Source organism: Moschus berezovskii, chromosome 22, assembly GCF_049115385.1.
Source record: "Moschus berezovskii isolate FMDL1 chromosome 22, NW_MosBer_1.0, whole genome shotgun sequence".
NCBI classification, from domain to species: domain Eukaryota; kingdom Metazoa; phylum Chordata; class Mammalia; order Artiodactyla; family Moschidae; genus Moschus; species Moschus berezovskii.
Genome location: NC_142481.1, coordinates 12,641,913 through 12,663,949, shown reverse-complemented (window position 1 = coordinate 12,663,949; position 22,037 = coordinate 12,641,913). Strand labels below are relative to the sequence as shown.

General features: G+C 53.7%; 1 protein-coding gene across 3 annotated transcripts in view; it reads left to right on the top strand.

The window, feature by feature from the left end:
* The window catches only part of GRIK5 (glutamate ionotropic receptor kainate type subunit 5), a 62,492-nt gene extending 41,097 nt beyond the window's left edge, over positions 1–21,395 (top strand). For 2 of the 3 annotated variants that reach the window (XM_055412055.2, XM_055412053.2), the window contains 8 exons: positions 542–658; positions 824–933; positions 1,312–1,485; positions 12,016–12,181; positions 12,736–12,961; positions 15,724–15,852; positions 15,950–16,071; positions 20,413–21,395. In XM_055412055.2, coding sequence (XP_055268030.1) covers positions 542–658; positions 824–933; positions 1,312–1,485; positions 12,016–12,181; positions 12,736–12,961; positions 15,724–15,852; positions 15,950–16,071; positions 20,413–20,829 — 1,461 coding nt within the window. In that variant the 3' untranslated portion in view covers positions 20,830–21,395. The remainder of the gene's footprint in view (positions 1–541; positions 659–823; positions 934–1,311; positions 1,486–12,015; positions 12,182–12,735; positions 12,962–15,723; positions 15,853–15,949; positions 16,072–20,412) is intronic. The other variant, XM_055412054.2, reaches the window with a different exon arrangement.
* Positions 21,396–22,037: the final 642 nt, after the last annotated feature.

The following is a 22,037-nucleotide window of genomic DNA, read 5'->3' as shown; positions in this document are numbered from 1 at the left end:
AGATAAACCCTATAAAGTGGCATCTAGTTCAGAGCCTGGCATGTAGTAAGCTTGATAAACGTTCAGTTCAGTTCAGTTCAGTCGCTCAGTTGTGTCCGACTCTCCGCGACCCCATTACCTGTTGTTAACTGTTCATACCAAAGAGAAACCAAGGCTCTGGGAGGGTCCTGAGTGGGTCAGTGTCCAGGCATCTTGACTCCAGTCTCAGGACCCCAGCATGGTGGGAGTGGCGGGGGGTGAGTGGTAGGTTTTGTAAAGCAGGGTCTTAAATGATGAGCTTGACGTCAGGGGAGGAGAGTGGGAGAGACTGGCTGAGGCAGGCAGCTGGGAGGAAGGAGGGCGTGAGATGACAGGTCCAACACGGGGCCCACGGTGCCCCCCTGGAGCCAGTCTGGCCCCCTGGCTCCTCCTGCTGTCCTCCCCTCTGTGTGTCTCTCTCTTGGCTTCTGATTCTCCAAATCGCTCCCTCGGCACAGTTCTCTCTAACTGCGCGTCTGTCTCCCCGGCCCACCCCTCTGCCCCCGCCCCACCTCCCCTCCAGCAGAAGGCAGACCTGGCTGTGGCCGCCTTCACCATCACAGCCGAGCGGGAGAAGGTCATCGACTTCTCCAAACCCTTCATGACCCTGGGGATCAGCATCCTGTACCGGGTGCACATGGTATGGTTCCCCTGGGGGCGTGGCCGGGGGTGTCGGGGTGGCGTTGAGGCCCGAGGGAGACGGAGGCTGCAGGCTGGGCCTTGCCTGCCGCAGTGGGGCCTGTGGGCCCTGGGGCTTTGGGAGGGGCTGTGGGGGGGACTCTGCTCTCACTCCCTCTCCCACCAGGGCCGCAAGCCCGGCTACTTTTCCTTCCTGGACCCTTTCTCTCCCGCCGTGTGGCTCTTCATGCTTCTTGCCTATCTGGCCGTCAGTTGCGTCCTGTTCCTGGCCGCCAGGTGAGTCCACCACCTGCTGCCTCGGAGGGAGGGCGTGGGGAGGGGCAGGAGCCGGGGCCTCCACGGCTGGCCTTTCTGTCTGTCCTGATGGTCTCGGCCTCCACTCGGAGTCTTGGGTTCCTGCACCCGCCCTCCCTCCTGCCTTTTCGGCCCCATCTCTGTGTTTCCTCCGAGTCTCTGACTTTTGCTCCGTGGTCCTCTCCAGGCCTCTCCCTTCTCGCTCTCCTGCCCCCTCCCCCTTTGCCCCCACTGTCTCTGTGTGTGTCTCTCCCTGTGCGTCTGTCTCTCTTCCTCTACATGTGTGTCTTCCCATCTCTTCTGACCACGGTGGCTCTCTCTCCTGTTTTCTTTCTTCCCACCCGCTGTGTCTCTCCACAGGCTGAGCCCCTACGAGTGGTACAACCCGCACCCGTGCCTGCGGGCGCGCCCCCACATCCTGGAGAACCAATACACGCTGGGCAACAGCCTCTGGTTCCCCGTGGGGGGCTTCATGCAGCAGGGCTCAGAGATCATGCCCCGGGCGCTGTCCACGCGCTGCGTCAGCGGAGTCTGGTGAGAGGCTGTCTGCCCGCCCCAACCGGGGTTGGTGGGGTGTTTTGGGGGGGCCCTCCTGAGACCTGGGCCCATTCCTGTTGCCCACACCAGCTGTGTGACGGGACACGGGGAGGATGAGCTGAGCCCAGCTCTGCAGCTCACTGGCTGTACGACCCGCTCATGCCTCAGTCTCCTCATCTGAGAAATGGGAGTAAAAATGCCCATGTCTCAGGTTGTAAGGATCCAGCCAGGTGGTGATAGGAAAGCGCTTCTGCTGACCAGAGGGGTTATAATCAGAGCAGCATGTCCTGTCTGAGACATTGCCCCAGGCAATCACAGAGACTAGAATCCTTGAGCCACGACAGCCTTCACTGTCCAGAGGCCAAGGCTGAGGCCCAGTCAGACACCTGCTCCCTCAGAGCCCCACGGGGACCTAGTACCTTGAACAGAGCTTATTTTGCCCCTGAGACAAGTTCCGAGAAGCTTCATGCCAGAGAGCAGACACTGACAACCGGTGGTGTCTGGCTTAACATTTTTTGGATTAGTTGGCATTTAAAAATTGGGCAGATTCACTTACAAATTCAGATTTCTTTCTTTTTAAAAGAAAAATATTTCATTAAATTAGTTTATTTGTTGGCCACGTGGAATATAGAAGCTTAGTTCCCCAGGTTCTATAGGGATTGAAGCTATGCCTCCTGCATTGGAAGCTCTGATGTTCTTAACCACTGGACTACCAGGGAAGTCCCATGCTTCTTTCTTTTTCTGCTCTGTTTTGGCTACACCATATGGCTTGCAGGAATCTGTTTCCCAACCGGGGATTGAACCCCGGGCCTCAGCAGTGAGAGCCCGCTGTCCTAACCACGACGCCTCCAGGGAACTCCCCAAATTCAGATTTCTCACTTTTCTCAAAGATTTGGGAGATCCGGTATTGCTCAGCTGGCATTCCCACTTGGTGTCAATGTCTGTCCCATTGGCCTCAGGCTCCTCTGCCTCCTCCGGTCACTTTCTGGCCTTGCTTCCATAAGCGCTCATGTTTGCCACCCTGTCTTTGATTTATTTAGCCCCATGGTATGTGGGACCTTAGTTCTCCAACCACGGGTTGAACCCATGTCCCCTGCATTAGGAGTGCAGAGTCTTAACCACTGGACCACCAGGGAAGTCCCTATCCTGTCTTTGAAATAGCAGATGGGCTTGGTTGCAACTCATGTAACGCTTCTCAGCTCCTTTTCCTCCTGAGAACCACAGAAAGCTGAGGAGCATGCCTCGAACAAGGAACATTCTCCCAGCTTTATGGATTAGAAGACTGAGACCCAGAGAGAGGAAGTGGTTTCCTAGAGAGAATGCCTTTGGCTGGAGGCAGGGTGGGGCTGAGCCAGCTTCCCGCCCCAGCGCCACCCACCCCCCAGTCCCGGGGTGCTGCCTGAGCCTGGTCTGCTCCCCAGGCCCTTGGTGACCTCTCCAGGGTGACCCAAGACGCTGGGCCTCGTCCCCGTCTGCTACAGTCAATGCATCAATAGTCATTCAGCACAAAGTGCTTCTGAGCCCTCTCCATGTGCCGCGGACTCAGGTGAAAAATTAAGAGGCAAAGGAGCTGAGAATAAATAAGTAAACAGATAAATAAACACAGGGACGTCATATTTTATGCCAGGAAGTATCCCAGTGATAATTGTCTGATTCAAAACTTGTTCATTCAAGCCCAGCCATAATGGTGGCAGGTTTTTCTCTCTCTCAGCTAAGTGGGACTAACTGCCATCTGGCACTTGTTTGCAGTTTGCTTGGCCCACTGGCTTTGAAGCTTTTGAATCTCAGTTTCTTTTAACCGTTTTGGAATTGGTATCACTTCAGGAGTTAACACCCTGCCTTCCTTTTCTGTTGCCATTGCAACAAATTACCACAAACCTAGTGGTTTAAAAACAATGTATATTTATTCTCTTACAGCTCTGGAGTTCAGAAGTGCAAAACAGATATCAGTGGGCTAAAGTCAAGGTGTTGGCAGGGCCAATTTTGAAGGCTCTAGGGGAGAATCCATTTCCTTGCCTTTTCCAGCTTTTAGAAGCTGCCTGCCTTCCTGGGCTCGTGGCCCCTTCTTCCAGCTTCAGAGCCAGCAGCACATCATCTTCAAATCTCTCTCTGACTCTGACCTCCTTCTTCCCCTTATAAGGACCCTTGTGATTCCATGGGCCCATCTGGATACTCCAGGTCAATCTCCCAATCCCAGGATGCTTAACTTAATTCTATCTTCAAAGACCCTTTTTAAGAAAAAAAATATTTATTTATTTCGCTGCACTGGGTCTTAGCTCCAGCACTCAGAATCTTTATCTTCATTGTGACATGCCGGGTCTTTAGTTGCAGCATGCTAACTCCAATACTTTGGCCACCTCATGCGACGAGTTGACTCACTGGAAAAGACTCTGATGCTGGGAGGGATTGGGGGCGGGAGGAGACGGGGATGACAGAGAATGAGATGGCTGGATGGTATCACCGACTCGATGGACATGAGTTTGAGTGAACTCCAGGAGTTGGTGATGGACAGAGAGGCCTGGCGTGCTGTGATTCCTGGGGTCGCAAAGAGTCGGACACGACTGAGCGACTGAATTGAACTGAACTGAACTCCTAGTTATGGCATATGGAATCTAGCTTCCTGACCAAGGATCGAATCTGGGCCCCCTGCACTGGGAGTGCAGAGTCTTAGCCACTGGACCACCAGGGAAGTCCCCTGTAAGAGCCTCTTACTCTGTGAAGGAACATACAAGTTCCAGGGATGTGCATATAGACGTCTTAGGGGCAAGACTTTCTTCTGCCTACCACACATTCTGAGTGAATTTTATTAGCATTTTAAATGTAACAATGTATCAGATGTACATAAGCTGAGCTATTGAAGAACCCAACAGGGTACAGTGAAAAAGAACAGTGGAGAATGAAGATGCTTAGGAAAGGCACCTCTGAGGAAGGTGACATCTAGGCTGAGTCCTAAAGGTGCAAACAGAGGCAGGCCTGTCAAGGAGAGGGAGGCACATTCAGCCAGGCAGGAGAGGGCTGCCTGTGTGAGGAGGTGGCTGCAAGGGCAGGGAGGGACCCGCCGTGACAAATCTGGCTGAGTCCCCAGGTCAGGTGGGGGACCAGTGACCACCCCTCTGTAGCCCCTCCCTTCTGCTCCTCAGTCAGGGACCCTCCTCCCCAGCTGGGTATTCTATGCCCCAGGGATGTGGTCGCCACAGGAACAACAGTGGCCCCCCCAGAGCCTGCCTCCTGGGTCCCTCATCTCGTGTCCACCCGGGCCACAGCCTCCTGCAGCCACGCCCGAGGAGGCCAATGGCCATGGCCATGCCCCATGGCCTGTGGGATCTTAGTTCCCCAAACGGGGATTGAACTTGCACCCCCTGCTCTGGAAGCCCCATGTCTTACCCACCGGACCGCCAGGGAGGCCCCAGTTCTGCCTTGAAAATCAGTATTTCCGAGTTCACACTCTGACCCCAGCCCTGTCCCTCCTGGGCTCCCCCAGTCACTCCTTGAAGTCGGTCCTTAGACCTCCTTTGCTGTTGTCAACTTCTCAGGCCAGGTCACCCTCTCCTCACACCCTCCTGGTAAAGAAAGCCCCCAAACCTCAGGTCTCGCTCTGCTCCCTTCCCCACGCTCCACCAGGAGCCCCCTTTATTGATATGGGCCAGCACACCCTGGGCCCCCTTTATTGATATGGCCAGCACACCCTGTTAGCCATCCTCTTTCTAGAAACTCTTTGCTCCTAGGCTGCTGTGTCTTCCTGGTTCTGCTACCTCTTTGGACCCTCTGCTCCATTTCACCGTGGCTTCCATCGGCCCGTGCTCTCTCTCACTCCACGCGTGATTCTTCAGTGCTCACAGACTCAATGCGCTCTTTAAAAAGCAAACAAAACACTATTTATTTGTTTATTTTGACCACTCCACACAGCGGGTAGGATCTCAGTCCCTGACCAGGGATTGAATGCAGGCCACAGCAGTGAAAATGCAGGCTCCTAACCACTAGCACGTGCACGTGCTAAGTTGCTTCAGTCGTGTCTGACTCTTTGAGACCCCATGGACTGTCGCCCACCAGGCTCCTCTGTCCATGGGATTCTCCAGGAAAGAATACTGGAGTGGGTTGCCATGCCCTCCTCCAGGGGACCTTCCCAACCCAGGGATCAAACCCATGTCTCTTAAGTCCTTTGCATTGGCAGGTGGGTTCTTTATCACTAGTGCCACCTGGGAAACCCCCCTTAACCACTAGACCACTAGGGTACTCCTTCAATGCCTTCTTTAAAAAAAAAATTATTTGTGGCTGTGCTGGGTCTTCGTTGCTGCATGGCCTTTCCTCTAGTTGTGGCAAGTGGAGGCTACTCTCTAGCTGAAGTGCACAGGCTTTGCATTGCAGTGGCCTCTCTTGTTGCGGAGCACGGGCCCTAGGGCGCTTGGGCTTCAGTAGTTGCAGTTCATAGACTCTGGAGCACAGGATCAATAGTTGTGGTACATGGGCTCAGTTGCTCTGTAGCATGTGGGATCTTCCCGGATCAGGGATCAAACATGTGTCTTCTGCATTGGCAGGCAGATTGTTTACCACTTAGCTACCAAGGAACCCAGTGCCCTGTTTTTATAACAAATATTTGGTAACATCTCTTTTCCACCCTAATGAAATTCAAAGGTAATACATCAACCTACACACATGATTCAGAACAAATCGATATAATGCCCTGATTTCAATACAAAGGAGAAAAGGGGAAGTGATTGATGATAAAACAGTAGGAAAGCAGTACCTAAATGCTTGGGCGGGACTGTGCTCCAAGACAGATTGCAGTGGTCAGGTGGCCGCACCTACAGGTAGTGGATACCATTGCAATTATAAGAAGACAGACCGTTTAATAGAATGATGTCAACACCTGAGGCATGACGCTTTGAAATCATTGGTAGATAAGTGTATCTGTACAAATACAAATCACCATGAATGTGAGACTCTTCAACGCAGCTGGTCCAAGTGTCTTCACACAGTGACTCAAATACCACAAGCAGGGCTGCTGTCAGAGACGTGATTTCCCCAAATCGTGAACAGTTCTTGGCAAGGTTTCAAACAAAACAATATCCAGCTTTGTTCCTCAATCTAAACAATAGGTACCTTTCTAGAAATGTTGGTTTCTATTCTAGCCATGCCAAAAATATTTTTGTTTTTATGTCCATGCGTGCTCAGTCATGTCCGACTCTTTGCAACCCCATGGATTGTCACCCACCAGGTTCCTCTGTCCATGGGAGTCTCCAGATGGGAATACTGGGGTGGGTTGCCATTTCCTTCTCCAGGGAATCTTCCTGACCCAGGGATCGAACCTGAGTCTTCTGTGTTGGCAAGCAGATTCTTTACCACTAGCGCCACCTGGGAAGCCCTAGTTTTTATGTATCAGAGAGTTAAGAGTCAGAAAATCATACAGGATTTTCCATGTTTAGACTGGGCTGTCTGGTCAACACCTGTCCCCACCTACTGACATCAGGACCCCACACAATCACTTTGGTCACCAGAGTGCCCCACACCTCACCAAGCACTTTCCTCAAACAACCCCGGGGTCACTCCCTGCCCAGGAACCACCACTCTGTATACCCCCGGCTTCCCTTCCCAAGTCCTCAACTGCACATCCCTCCATGAGGCACCCTCAAACTCAGCTTGCCCAAAACGGAGCTCACGTCCTTACTCCCAAATTGGTCCTCAGGCTCTGTCTTGGTGAATGGCCCCATCACCCCCACCATCGCCACTGCCTGTCTGCCATGCTGTCCCTGGGGTTTTGGGGGTACCTGGGGTGTACCAGGCAGAATAGTTTTGACTTGAGTGAATGACAGCATTGACCCGTGGGGTAGGTTTGAAGAGACTTGGCTTCCAGAGATATTATGGTGGACCCTGGATCTTTGTGTGAATTGAGTCTGGGTTGCTTTTGGAAGAGGCGTATTGTTCATCCATTTATCCTACACTCCACGTGCATCCCAGCATCTAGCACAGGAGTGTGCTTGCGTGCTCAGCAGAGGACAGCTGCTCTTTTTATCATCATCCGCTGGAGGAGGGGCTGGTCTGGAAGGACATCTCAGCATCTTTCCTGTCCTCAGGCGCCACAGATCTGTATCTGCACTTCAGCAGGAAGCCTCGCCCCTCTCACCTGCCTGGTGGGAGAACAGAGGGCCAGGCCAAGACAGGTGCCTGCCTTTGGGTCTAGAGCCAGGTCAGTGGGTACTTCTTTTCCCAAGTCCATCCTGAGTCACAGGACCACGAAAGCACACAGGTGCGTAGTACTTGGTCTACGTTGTAACTCACTGTTAGAACAGCCCTGTGAGGAGCGACCTACAATTATTATCATCATTATTACTGTTATTATATATACTGTTATTTTGGCCACACTCTGAGGTTTATGGGATCTTAGTTCCTCCACCAGGGATTGAACCCACCCACTTGACACTGAAAGCATGGAGTCCTAACCACTGGCCTGCGAGGGAATTCCTGTGGGAGTCTATGGTTATACTTAACCTCATTGGTGAATCCATGGTCTCACAGCTCATCAATGATGGAGCCAGGATTTGGGGATTTTCCAGGGACCTTGATTTCTACTTTATTTCCACTGTGGTCAGTGAATATTCTCTGTAAGATTTTAATCTTTTGTCATTTATTGAGACTTGTTTAATGACTCAGCATAGTCTATCCTGGTAAATGTTCTACGTGCACATGCATAGAATGTGTGTTTTGCTGTTGGTGGATGCAATGTTTTGTAAATGGCAATTAGGACCAGTAGGTTACTCTTGTCTTCATGTCTTCTGTATGCTTATTGACTTTGTGTTTACTGATTCTATCAATTACTGAGGGAAGAGTGTTGAGGTCACCACTTGTAATTGTGGAAAATTTTTATCTGTTTCTCTTTTCAGTTCTAGCAGGTTTTGCTTCATGAAATTTGAAGCTGTGTAATTAGGTGCATCAATGTTTAGGACTGTTGTGTTCTTTTGATGAATTGACCCCTTTGCTATTATGTAGCTCAGTTGATAAAGAATCTGCCTGCAATGCAGGAGACCCTGGTTTGATTCCTAGGTTGGGAAGATCCACTGGAGAAGGGATAGGCTACCCACTCCAGTATTCTTGGGCTTCCCTTGTGGCTCAGCTGGTAAAGAACCCACCTGCAATGCAGAAGACCTGGGTTCAACCCCTGGGTTGGGAAGATCCCCTGGAGAAGGGAAAGGCAACCCACTATAGTATTCTGGCCTAGAGAATTCCATGGACTGTATAGTCCATGGGGTCTATACAAGAGTCAGACACAACTGAGTGACTTTCACTTTCACTTCCTCTTTATTACCGGTAAATTCCTTGTTTGGGGGTTACCTTTTTTGATATTCATATAGCCATCCCAGCTTTTTTAAAAAAGTATTTATTTGGCTGCACTACATCTTAGTTGTAGCATGTGGGATCTAGTTCCCTGACCAGGGATCGAACTGGGGCCCTCTGTTCAATCACTGTAGCACGGAGTCTTAGCCACTGGACCACCAGGGCCATCCCCAACTGTTTTAGTGTAGTGTTTGATAGTATATCTTTTCCCCATCCTTTTACTGTCAGCTTACCTACACTTAACGTTTAAAGTGGTTTTCTTATAGGCAGCACGTACTTAGGCCTTGAGCCAGGGATTGGCAAACTTTTGAGTATTGGGCCAAATTATAAATATTTCAGGCATTGTTGGTCATATGGTATCTGTTGCATCTACTTAACCCTGAACGTTGGTGATGGACAGGGAGGCCTGGCGTGCTGTGGTTCATGGGGTCGCTAAGAGTCGGACACGACTGAGCGACTGAACTGAACTGAACTGAACCCTGAATGTGGTACCAAAGCAGCCTTGATTGAATGAGTGTGGTTGTGTTCCAATGAAACTTTTTTTCATGCACAGTGGGGCATGTCGGATCTTAGTTCCCCAACCAGGGATCCAACCCACGCCCCATCCTTCCCACATTGGAAGCTCAGAGTCCTAACCACTGAACCGCCCGGAAATTCCCCCAATAAAATTTTATGGACAGTGACAGTGAAATTTGAATTTTATGTGTTGTGTGTCATGAGCTGTTACTCTTCCTTCAGTTTCTTTTTAAGCATTTTAAAATGTGAAAGCCGTTCTTAGCTTGTGGGCTGCACAAAAACAGTAAATCAGATCTTGCCTGTGGGCCATAGTTTGCCAACCCCAGGCTGAGACCATTTACCTGCAGTATAATTATTGATATTTGTTTGATATTGTTTAATTGCTAAGTCGTGTCTTTTTGCGATCTCATGGATTGTAGCATGCCAGGCTCCTCTGTCTATGGGATTCTCCAGGCAAGAATACTGGAGTGGGTTGCCATTTCCTTCCCCAGGGGATCTTTCTGACCCAGGGATCAAACCTGGGTCTTCATGTCTCCTGCATTACAGGTGGATTCTTCACAACTGAGCCACCTGGGAAGCTCATAAAACCCAGTATTTACTTATAAAAATTAGTTACATTCATTCAGAAAAAATTCAGACTTCATAAATTGGATGTAAAATGTTACGAGCTATTTCCAAAACGAGAAATAACTAATAACGTGGTTATGCATGTTTTTCTTACTTGGGGTTTATTGAGATTCTTGGATCTGTAAGTTTATAATTTTCACTAAATTTGAAAAATGTTGGACGTTACTCTTTCAGAGGGTTTTTTTCTGTTACCCCCTTAGTCTCTCTGTCTTTGGGACTCCAGTCATGGGTGTAAGACCACTTGGCATCCTTCCTAAGGCCACTAAGCTCTGTGCTCATTGTTGGTCGTTTCTTCCCTCTTTGTGTTTCCTTTTTTGTGTTTGTGTGTCTCTTTTGAGTAGATTCTTTTGCTGTCTTCAAAATCCATTTTCTTTTCTGTGCAGTGTCGAATCTGTGTAGATCCTTCCAGTAAAAATTTCCTTTTAGATGTTGTATATTTCACATACAGATTTCTATCCCTGTCTTGCATTTCCTTCTGCAATATGTTGATGTTTTTCTTTGCGTCCTTGATCACTCTGAATGTCTTTGTAATAGCTGTTTAATGTCCTGGCTGCTAATTCCATCATCTCTGCCGATTCTAGTTCGGCTTCCATTGAGCAACTTTTTCCTAGTTTAGGTCACAAGTTTCCTGCACGTTTGTTTATCTGGTATTTTTTATTGGATGACAGACATTGTGGATTTTATGCTGTTTACATTGTTGTGTGTATTAAAGAATCTTGGGGTTTGTTGGTTTTTTTTTCCTGCAAAACAGTTACTTGTGGATTCTTTTGAGCCTTTCCAGGCCTGTTTTTAAGCTCTTTTAGGGTAGGCCTAGCATAACATATTCTTGGGCTAACTTAACTCTAATTCTAACGTGTGCTGCTTTTGGTTCTCTATTGAATGTCTTATGCATTCAAAGAAATCTCTCTACTCTGGTACAAGGAGCTCAAAAGATTCCCATCCCTGTATGAGCCCTGGAAATTGTTCTCCCTTTGAAAATTGTTCTTATCTGACCCCTTGGAGTTTTATCCAGTGCTTACACAGACTGACATTCAGCCGAAGATTCAGAAGAGAAGCTGTGCAGATTTCTAGAACTCTGAGCACTCTGATTCTTCCTCGTGGGCATTCTGACTCATGAATGCTGGCCATCTAGGCCTTCTTGATCTCTGATCTCCATCTCCGCAGCTCAGTGAGTTTGCCAGACGCTGGGTTTTCCTTCCTGGCACGGCCGTCTGTAAATTAAGTCCAGCTGGGCAATGGCAAGCAAGCCTTCCTTCATTATTTCTCTTTCCTCCAGGATCCTGGTCCTGTGATGCCTGTTGTCCTTTGTCTAAGGTCATTTCCTATACCCTGTCCAGTTTTCTATTAATAGCTCACAATGAGAGGGTATTTCCAGACCATCTTATTCTCTTGTGTTTCTGGGAGCGGGAGTCTCTGGAAAGAAAGTGTTAGTCGCTCAGTTGTGTCCAACTGTTTGTGACACCATGGACTGTAGTCTGCCAGGCTCCTCTGTCCATGGGATTCTCCAGGAAAGAATACTGAAGTGGGTTGCCCTGCCCTCCTCCAGGGGATCTTCCCAACCCAGGGATCAAATCCCGGTCTTCTGCATTGCAGATGGATTCTTTACTCTCTGAGCTACCAGGAAGTCTCTAGAAGTAATACTTAAACCCAGGGAAGGGACTTCCCTGGTGGTTCAATGGCTTCAACTCTGCGCTCTCAATGCAGGGGACCCTTGTTCAGTCCCTGCTCAGGGAACTAGATCCCACATACTCAACTAAAACCTGGTGCAGCAAAATAAATAAATAAAAATCTTTTTAAAAAGGTAAACCCAGGGATCTGGCTCCAGATGCTATGATCCCAGCCCCTCCCAACTCTTTGTGACACCATGGACTATAGCCCTCCAGGCTCCTCTGTCCATGGGATTCTGTGATCCCAGATTCTATGATCCCAGTCAGCAGTCAGCCTTCTAGGTGCTTGGGTCACTGGCGGGGGGGGCACCACCAATGGGGTGCATGGCCACAGGGGCAAGGTGGCAGGGGTGTCTCCAGCCCATAGCTCACCCCTCCCACCCCTCAGGTGGGCCTTCACCTTGATCATCATCTCCTCCTACACGGCCAACCTGGCCGCCTTCCTCACCGTGCAGCGCATGGAGGTGCCCGTGGAGTCAGCCGACGACCTGGCAGACCAGACCAACATCGAGTATGGCACCATCCACGCCGGCTCCACCATGACCTTCTTTCAGGTGGGGCCCCCGGGGCCACCCTGGCTTGGTGTCGGGGTCACCGCCATGCACAGCAGCTTAGGGTAGGGCAGGGCATTCCTCAGAAGGTCCCCGCAGGGCCTGGAGGAGGAAAGCGGTCCTGTTTGGCCTGGATGGAGGTCTCCTTGAAGCAGGCTGGGCCCTGGAGAGATAATGGGGGTGGAGCCTCTGCTTCTCTGGATATACACTGGGAACACTGGGAAGACAGGGCTGGGCATTAAGCTGAGTCAAGACCCAAGAGTGGGAGAGAGAAAAAGGGTTGGAAAACAGGTCATGCCCTCTCCTTCCCAAGCCTTCAGTCCTCGGGTTCCTCACTGGGCTGGTGGGTGTGGGGATGGTTTGGACCAGGCCTTGAGCAGTCTGTCTGTCTGTCTGTCTGTCTGTCTTGTCTCTCTCTGTCCTCGGCTCTGTCTTCCTCTGGTCTCCTCACTCTCTCGGCTTGAGGGAGACCTCCTGGAGGGCAGAGGGCTCAGGGGGAAAGGCAGGAGTGGAAAGACCCTCACCCGTCCTCCCCTCCCCACGCTCCCCTTGCCCAGAATTCACGGTACCAGACGTACCAGCGGATGTGGAACTACATGCAGTCGAAGCAGCCCAGCGTGTTTGTCAAGAGCACAGAGGAGGGCATCGCCCGCGTCCTCAACTCCCGCTACGCCTTCCTGCTCGAGTCCACCATGAATGAGTACCACCGGCGCCTCAACTGCAACCTCACCCAGATCGGGGGCCTCCTCGACACCAAGGGCTACGGCATCGGCATGCCGCTGGGTATGGCAGCCCTGGGGCCCCGGGCAGCGGGAACCAAGCTGTGTGAGCAGGCCACGGGGTGGGCCAGACCCTCCCTGAGCAGGCTGGGTGTGCTATGTGTAGCCTCCTGACTGTGTGGCCTCAGGTACCGCCACCCTCCTGAGCCTCTGCGCCCTCCACCCAGACAAACAGGCCTAGGAGCCATCCACTCCAGCCCTACAGGGCGGCTGGGAGAACCCTGTGAGGCTCGCCACCTTCTCCCATTGGCCCCAGGGCCCCTCCAGCAGGAGGGTATGGTTTTGCTGACTTCACATTCTCTGCACCAAACCCACAGGCAGCGCAGGTGCTCAGGAAATGACAATGGATGCTGTTGGATGGGTGGAAGGGAGGGAGGAAGAATGATGGATGGATCTGCCAGGGAGACCTGGAGGTGTTTTAACTCACCACCAATCTTGTCACCCAATTTTGGCTTTTAAACCTACCTATATTCTGATGATTGCTGCGTTACTTACCTGTGACTACATAACAGATGAGCCCAAATTTTAGCAGCTTTGCAGTAGGGTCAGTGCTGTTATCAGGGAAACTGGTGCCTGGTGCTCTGAGAGATAGGATCCGGAGTCACGCCAACCTGGATTACAATCCCAGCTTCCTCCCTGACTCAGGCAACAGTGTCATCTGCCTCCTTCAGATAATGAGGGTGGTAATACCTACCTCGGGCTTCCCTGGTGGCTCAGCAGTAAAGAATCCACCTGCCGATGCGGGAGATGCGGGTTCAGTCCCTGAGTGGGGAAGATGCCCCGGAGAAGGAAATGGCAACCCACTCCAGTATTCCGGCCGGGAAGATCCCTTGGGCAGGGGAGCCTGGCGGGTTACAGTCCGTGGGGTCGCAAAGGGTCAGACACAACTTAGCAACTGAACGGCAACAGTACATGCCTCGGGATCACTGTGAGACGTGAATACATTTCCGTAGACCGAGGGTCTAACACATAGTAGGTATCTGCTAAATACCCATCACCACACTTGCCCTAGTTTCTGGCACCTGGAAGATGCTCAAGAATCACCACAGTGGGGACTCCCCTGGTGGTCCAGTGGTTAAGACTTCACCTTCCAATGCAGGGGGCACAGGTTTGATCCCTGGTCGGGAAGCTAAGATGCCTTACAGTCAAAAAACCAAAACATAAAACAGAAGCAATATTGTAACAAATTCAATAAAGACCTTAAAAATGGTCCACATAAAAAATATTTTAAAAAAGAATTACCATAATTAGTACAGGGTAGGAAGTTAAGGGTCGGACATGACTGAGCGACTTCACTTTCACTTTTCACATTCATGCATTGGAGAAGGAAATGGCAACCCACTCCAGTGTTCTTGCCTGGAGAATCCCAGGGACGGCGAAGCCTGGTGGGCTGCCATTTATGGGGTCGCACAGAGTCTAACACGACTGAAGCGACTTAGCAGTAGCAGCAGCAGCAGGATGTGGGTGTGACCCAAGGATAGTTTAAGGGAAGGATCTGAGGGCAGGGAGGAGAGAGGTGGTCCAGGTCTGGGGCCATGCAGAGGAGAGGTGTGGCTGGGGACTCATTCAGGTGGCAGGTCTGATGCCCTACTGTGTGCCAGGACTGTGCTGGTTACTCAGAGGCCACAGCAGGGAGCTAGCTGCTCAGCCCCCACCTCGGCTGCCTAATGGGGCAAAGACGGCAGACAGACAGCTAACACATAGCCTCATAAGGTGACATCATGTGGTCACAACTGCTCTGAAGTAAATCAGCGGAAGAGATGGACAGGGAGTGGGGTGCTTGTTGTCATTTTTTTTTTTTAATTTGGCTGCACCACATAGCTTGCCGTATCTTAATTCACTAACCAGGGATTGAACCCAGGCCCCACCCCCACCCCCGCCCCGCGTAGTGAAAGCACAGAGTCCTAACCCCAGAGTCCTGGACTGCTGGGGAATTCCCTGGCATTTTAAATAGAGTTAGAGAAGACCTTTCTGAGGCACCATGTGAGCTGCACCTTGAGTGAAGGGAGGGAACATTCCAGACAGAAGCAAAAGTCCTAAGGGAGCCCCAGGTGGCAGGACCAGTGAATGCAGGATCTTGTTGAACCTGTGAACACTTTTTTTCTAGCTGCAAACAGAAGTCATTGGAGAGTTTTAAGCACCAGAGAGGTGTGATCTATGACTGTGTTTCTGAAATTGTCTTTCTGGCGGCTGTGTTGAGAAGAGATTCAGTGAGGAGTGAGGGAGGGGGCCACAAGGAGGGGAGTGGTGTTGTGCAGTCGCTCAGTTGTGTCTGACTCTTTGCAATCCCATGGACTGCGGCACGCCAGGCTTCACTGTCCTTCACCATCTCCCGGAGTCTATTCAAACTCATGTCCATTGAGTTGATGATGCCATCCAACCATCTCATCCTCTGTCCCCCCCTTCTCCTGCGCTCAGTCTTTCTCAGCATCAGGTCTTTTCCAATGAATCAGCTCTTTGCATCAGATGGGCAAAGTACTGGAGCTTCAGCTTCAGCATCAGTTTTTCCAATGACTATTCAGGGTTGATTTCCTTTAGGATGGACTGGTTTGATCTCCTTGCTGTCCAAGGAGGGGGAAATGGTGACAAAAGTGACAGGTCGGGGGCTTGGCCCGGGGTGGTTAAGGGGAGGTGGCGAGCAGTAGTCAGATGGAGGGTGGACAGGGAAGATGCTGGGTGCCCAGCAGAGCAGGGAGGAGAGGAGCTGGGCCTTGGTGGGCAGGGCTCCAGGGTCCCGATGACCCGCCCCACCGTGTGCTGGTCCAGGCTCCCCGTTCCGGGATGAGATCACGCTGGCCATCCTTCAGCTTCAGGAGAACAACCGGCTGGAGATCCTGAAGCGCAAGTGGTGGGAGGGGGGCCGCTGCCCCAAGGAGGAGGACCACCGAGCCAAAGGTCAGCTGCCCCGCTCCCCTGCCCTTCCCGAAGGCCCGCACTGGCCCCCCTGCTCCGCCCACAAGGCCCGACCCCTGGCTCTCCCCCTCCCCCCCAGGCTTGGGCATGGAGAACATCGGGGGCATTTTTGTCGTGCTCATCTGTGGCCTCATCATCGCTGTCTTCGTGGCGGTCATGGAGTTCATATGGTCCACGCGGAGGTCGGCAGAGTCGGAAGAGGTAAGGAGGCTGACGAAGGGTGTGCGGGGAGAAGCGGGACCCCGGGGGTGGCGAAGACCCCAGGGGAGAGGGGAAGACTGTGGCATTGGGAGCCCTGCCTGGAGGAATGCGGGGGAAGGGGTGGGAGCCAGGGAGGGGAGAGACGATCCTCCAGGGGGTTCCAGAGCGCCAGAAAGAGGTGAGAGCAGGGACTTCGCTGTGGTCCAGTGGTTAGGACTTGGTGGTCTCAAGGCAGAGGGTCCCGGTTCAATCCCTGCTCCAATCCCTGCTCGGGGAGCTAAGATCCCACAAGCGGCCGAGCAGCCAAATTTTTAAAAAAGAGGCAGAAGGGAGAGGAGCGAGAGCGTCCATGACATGAGGAAAGACAGAGCGGGCAGAGGGCGCAGGCAGCCCTGAGGATGCGGCAAGGAGTGAGGAGGGGCCCCGAGAGAAGGCGGGGAGAGGACGAGGTGGCAGATGAGGAAGAGACAGCAGGAGAGACTGTGGGGCGAGGAGCGTGCAGCTGTCTGCGGCAGCGCGGAAGCCCACCCACACTCCGCCAGCCCCGCGGCCCGGTCCCCACCTGCCGCGCCCTCCGCCAGCCTCCAGCCCCTCCTCCCCCTCCTCGCTCTGAGCCCTTGACCTTGCTTCTGCTCGCCTGCGGAAAGCAGAGGAGTCCGGGAGCCTGCCAGCCCTCACCCCCGCATCCCGCCACCCGCCTGCCTTCTCCACTCGCCCCGTTAGTTATTCCAAGTGAGCATCCACGCCCCTCCTCGCTAACGCTCCCTCCACCGGTGCCGGGCCTCCTCCTCCCCTCGCGGCTTCCCAAGGACATTCCTCAACCTTCCTTCCCTCCGGCATCATCAGTTTTCCTCTCTCTATCGGATCAAGCCGGGTGGCAGACAGACACACTATCGTTTCTCCCATCTTCAAGGAATCCCCTCTCTCGACCCAGCTTCCCCTCCTGGTCACCAGCCCATTTCTCCCCTTCTGTGGTAGCCTTGACAGGGTGTTTCCAGTTTCTGCCCTTCCATTCGTTCTTGGACACACTCCCATCCACTTTCTGTCCCCGCCCCTCTGCTGAAGCCAGTCTCGCCATCCACGACCTTCACATCTGAAATCCAGTGCCTGAGTCTCCGGCCTCATCACAGTGAGGTAGCCCTGGGCTCCCACACAGCCGGTCACGATCTCCTCAGCCCTCTCTGGTCCCTGCTTCTGTGTCATCTTCCTCCTACCTCTGACATTCTCACTGGGGGCCCTCGGGCTCGGGCCTTGGACTTCTCTTCCTGCCCTCCCTCGCTGATCTCTTCCAGCCAAATGGTTTGCGAGACTGTATGCTGATGACTCCTGCATTATTCATCTTTTGCCACGTAACAAGCTATCCCCCATTTTAGCCACTTCAACAGCAAACTGATACCGGTTCATAGTTTCCATAGGTCAGGAATCTGGGAGCAGCTTAGCTGGGTGGTCCTGGCAGCTCAGTGTCTCTGCTAAGGTCATGTGCATGATGTCATGGGGACTTGTTGTTGTCTGGGGGCTTCCCAGGTGGCTCTAGTGGTAAAGAATCTGCCTGCCAATCCAGGATACGTAAGAGATGTGGGTTCGATTCCTGGGTCAGGAAGATCCCCTGGAGGAGGGGGCATGACAGCCCACTCCAGTACTCCTGGCGGCTACAGTCCGTAGGGTCGCACAGAGTCAGACACGACTGAAGCGACTTAGCACATACACACAGAGGCCCCACTGGGGCTAGAGGATCTACTTCTAGGATGGTTCCGTCTCACAATGTAATTGGGGTTTTAATTTATGGGAGTGACTGGGTGATGACATGGAGAGGCCAGTGCCAGGGAGAGAAGAATTTAGTACTTACATGACCTAACAAAGCCCATGCTCCCCCCACCACTAGCTCCACTGGGGCCACAAGGAAAGCACCAGCTTTGGTCAGGAAGCAGAAGAAGGGAGAGAGAAACCTCGGGCAGAGGCTTTATTGGGAAAGGCAAGGCAAGTGGGGAAATGGCTTAGTACTCGGCCATGTGAACGCTGTTAGCAGGCTCTGGGCTAGAGGGGTGGTCTCTCCTTGTCTGGTACCTTCCCTGGGTTGTTTTAGGATTTGGTGTGTGAGTCAGATAAATGGGGAGTATAGATTCAGAACTGGTTGGGTTTTCATATGAAAGGCAGGTTCCCAACCCTTCGCTGTCCCTAAGAATTGGCTAGCTCTGGGAGGGCGGTCTCTCCCTGGCTAGCAAGATGTTTGATATGTCAAAACATCTTGAGATAGAATAAAAATACACTCGTTCACGTGGCAGCGGGCAGGAGGCCTCAGTTCCTCTCTCAGAGACCTCTCCACAGGGCTGCTGGAGTGGCCTCGGGCCTGGCAGCCGACTTGCCCCAGAGCGAGGGGTCCAAGAGAGAGCTGAAAAGTCAGCCTTATTCTGTGGATCACACAGTGACCCACCTACAAAGGCAAAGTGGATCTCACAAGGGTGTGAACACCCCGGGGGCAGCATCTTGGAGGCTGACTACCATAACCCCAGGTGTGTATCCCTTCCAGGGACCTCTCCCTGAGCCCACAGTTTGTCAGTTCAGCTCCCGGTACTCTGCACCTCCACATGGATGTCCACCAGGCGGTGCGTGACGCCACGTGGCCCACACGGAGCTCCTGCCCACCCATCAGGCAACACTGTCATTCCAGTTGCTGGGGCCAAAATATGTGGAGTCACCCTTCACCCCTCCCTCTTTCTCACACCCTCTACCTGACCTCAGCAAAAACTGTGGGCTCCACCTTTGAAACACACCCAGAATTCAAACTCTTCTCACCTCCTTGGCCACCACCACACTGGTCCAGTCACTGCCATCTCTTGACTGGTGATCAGAGTGGCTTCCTAGGGGGCCCCCTGCTCTCGCCTTGGCCTCCCTACAGCCTTCCCAGCACGGCTTCAGAGCGAGCTGGTGAAAGCACAGCGGTCCTGTATCTAAAACTCTTCTGACTCAGTGGTTCTGTTGCTGTTCAGTCGCTCAGTCGTGTCCGACTCTTTGCGACCCCATGGACTGCAGCACGCCAGGCTTGCCTGTCCTTCACCATCTCCTGGAGCTTGCTCAGACTCATGTCCGTTGAGTCAGTGATGCCATCCAACCATCTCGTCCTCTGTCATCCCCTTCTCCTGCCTTCAATCTTTCTCAGCATCAGGGTCTTTTCCAGTGAGTCAGCTCATCTGACTCAGAGTAAAAGCCAAATGCTTACCGTGGACTCTGGGCCTTAAACAAGCCAGCCCCCATTGCCCCTCTGACCTCATCTCCTCCCATGCCCCCTTGCCCACCCCACCCCAACCACCTGACCTGCTCCAGGTTCTTCCAGCACCTCCGCACCTGTATCCAGCTGAACCGTCTGCCCTCCCTCCTACCGGGTCCCCTGCAGCTCATCCCTGCCCTGCCTTGCACATCCTACTTGCACTTCCTCTTCTCAATGAGTCTCCCATAAGGTCTCATCTCAACATTCAGCCTTGCTCCCCACCCACACCCCTATCTCTTTTCCGAATTTAATTTTTCTCCAAAGCACTCATCACCATCGAACATACTACGTTTTTAGGTTTCGTCTCTGAATGCTGGAATATAACCTCCAGGAGGGTAGGGGCTTCCGTCTGTTCTCTGCTGTGGCCCTAATGCTCCCAGACAGTGCCTGGGACACTGTAGGTGGTCTGCCAGTATGTTATGAGAGTGTTAGTCACTCAGTTGTGTCCGACTCTTTGCGACCCCATGGGCTGTAGCTCGCCAGGCTCCTCTGTCCATGGGATTTTCCAGGCAAGAGTACTGGAGTAAGTAGCCATTGCCTTCTCCAGGGGATCTTCCCCACCCAGGGATCAAACCTGGGTCTCCTGCTATGCAGGCAGATTCTTGACCATCTGAGCCACCAGTAGGCGGTCAGTACCAAGCACAGGAATCAGTGACAGAGGATGGAGAACAAGTAGGAGGGAAGGACTAGAAGGAGTTAGAAACTTTCGAGTGAAAAGACAAGAGGCGAGATAGTAGGAAGAGAGGAGCATGGCTCGGAGGTGAAGGGCCGATTTAAGAACAAATCCGGGAGACGGGAGAGAGAAGTGGGCAGACAGGACTTGAGAGGCGAGAAGAAGGAAGAGCACGGGGAGAGAAGGGACCTGCGAGGGAAGAGACTAGGAAGTGAGGAGAGGATGGAAGGAAGGGAGAGGATGAGAGCGCAGGTGGGAAAGAGAAAGAGCGGTGAACTCAGCGAGGGGCGGGGAGAGCAGGAGGACGTGAAGAGCCTCGCCTAGAGGACCAGAGGGGCAGAGAGGGAGGAGGCGCGGCGGCAGGAGGGCGCAGGCCGTGACCGCCGCCCCGCGCCGCCCCCAGGTGTCGGTGTGCCAGGAGATGCTGCAGGAGCTGCGGCACGCGGTGTCCTGCCGCAAGACGTCGCGTTCCCGCCGGCGCCGGCGGCCCGGCGGCCCCAGCCGCGCCCTGCTGTCGCTGCGCGCCGTCCGCGAGATGCGCCTTAGCAACGGCAAGCTCTACTCGGCGGGCGCGGATGCGGGCAGCGCGCACGGGGGCCCCCAGCGCCTCCTGGACGATCCGGGGCCGCCAGGCGGGGCCCGGCCCCCCGCACCCACGCCCTGCACCCACGTGCGCGTCTGCCAGGAGTGCCGGCGCATCCAGGCGCTGCGGGCGTCCGGGGCCGGCGCGCCCCCGCGTGGCCTGGGCGCCCCCGCCGACGCCGCCAGCCCGCCCCGGCCCCGCCCCGCCGGCCCCCGCGAGCTGGCCGAGCACGAGTGACCACGGGCGGGCGCCCGGACTGACGCAGGGGCCGGGCCCGCCCCAGGCCCCGGTCGCCCTCGCTTCCCCAGTGGGCGAGGGACGGGACTTGGCGCCCGCCGCGCGCCGGACGCCGCGATTTTGCCTTCGGTTCCCGGTGAAGTCCGAGGCTCGGTTCCAGAGCCCGCCCGCGCCCTCTAGTGGACTCCCCGGAGGGAGCCGCGGACGCCCGCACTCCGCCCCCGACTGCGGACAAAGAGGAGCGCAGGGACCGAGGACTCCGGGGGCCGGGACTGCAGGGGTCGTTCCCGGAAGCGGAAAGCAGTCCGCAGGGAGAACCCCATCCTGGGACTGCTCAGGCTCCCCAAGACTTGACGCAGCCCTCCCCACTTCTGGAGAAGTGGGAAGCCTCTGGGCAGATGGGTGTCCCCTGGCGCCCCTCGACTCTTCTCTTTCTCTCTTTTTTTTGGGGAGAAACCTCCGAATTTCTATGAGACCCCCACAGGGAGGGGGTCAGTTGGGCCCCCATCCCTCCTCCTGCCACAGCCCAGTCCCTGTTGGAATAAAAAAAAGAACAAAACCCCAAAGCTGGGGATACGCAGGTCTCATTTCCTGGGGGGTGTGAGGGCACCGAAGGCTTGGGCTTCCCCTCCCCACCCCCCAGGGAGTCTGCTGAGAACCACAGACTGGATGGTCACCCCTGCTGCTGCTGCTGCTGCTAAGTCGCTTCTGCACTCTCAATTCTTCGCCCTGCCCTCAGACAGCAGGTCAGCGCAGGTCCGGGCAGCTGGCCCTTGTCCACTGACCTTCTCCCAGGACAGAAGGAGGCAGCTCTCCCTGAGACAGATGGAGAGATGCAGGGATCTGGAGAGGCGGAGACACCAGGAAAAGGAGACGTAGGATGACAGAAACCAGATGGGGCTGGGGGAGGGGAGGGCGAGTGAACAGTGTGGTGGTGCCCCGGCTAGCCCGGACGCTGACAGGTGTGTGCCTGGGCCAGGGTGATTTGCTGGCTTTGTAATCATGTGCGTGTGTGCATGAGACCACCTTCAGTTGTCTGTGCCCCTGATCCTGTGTTTCTCCTGAAAACGTAACTCCCCAGCCCCCAAGAGAAGAAGTGAGAAATCCCAGTGGAGGGGGTGGGTGGGGGGCGGGAGGCCGAAGGGCGGGAGGATCCGGGAAAAGGGTGGGTCTGCTTTCTGTCCCCGCCCTCCCCCGCCCCGCTGGAG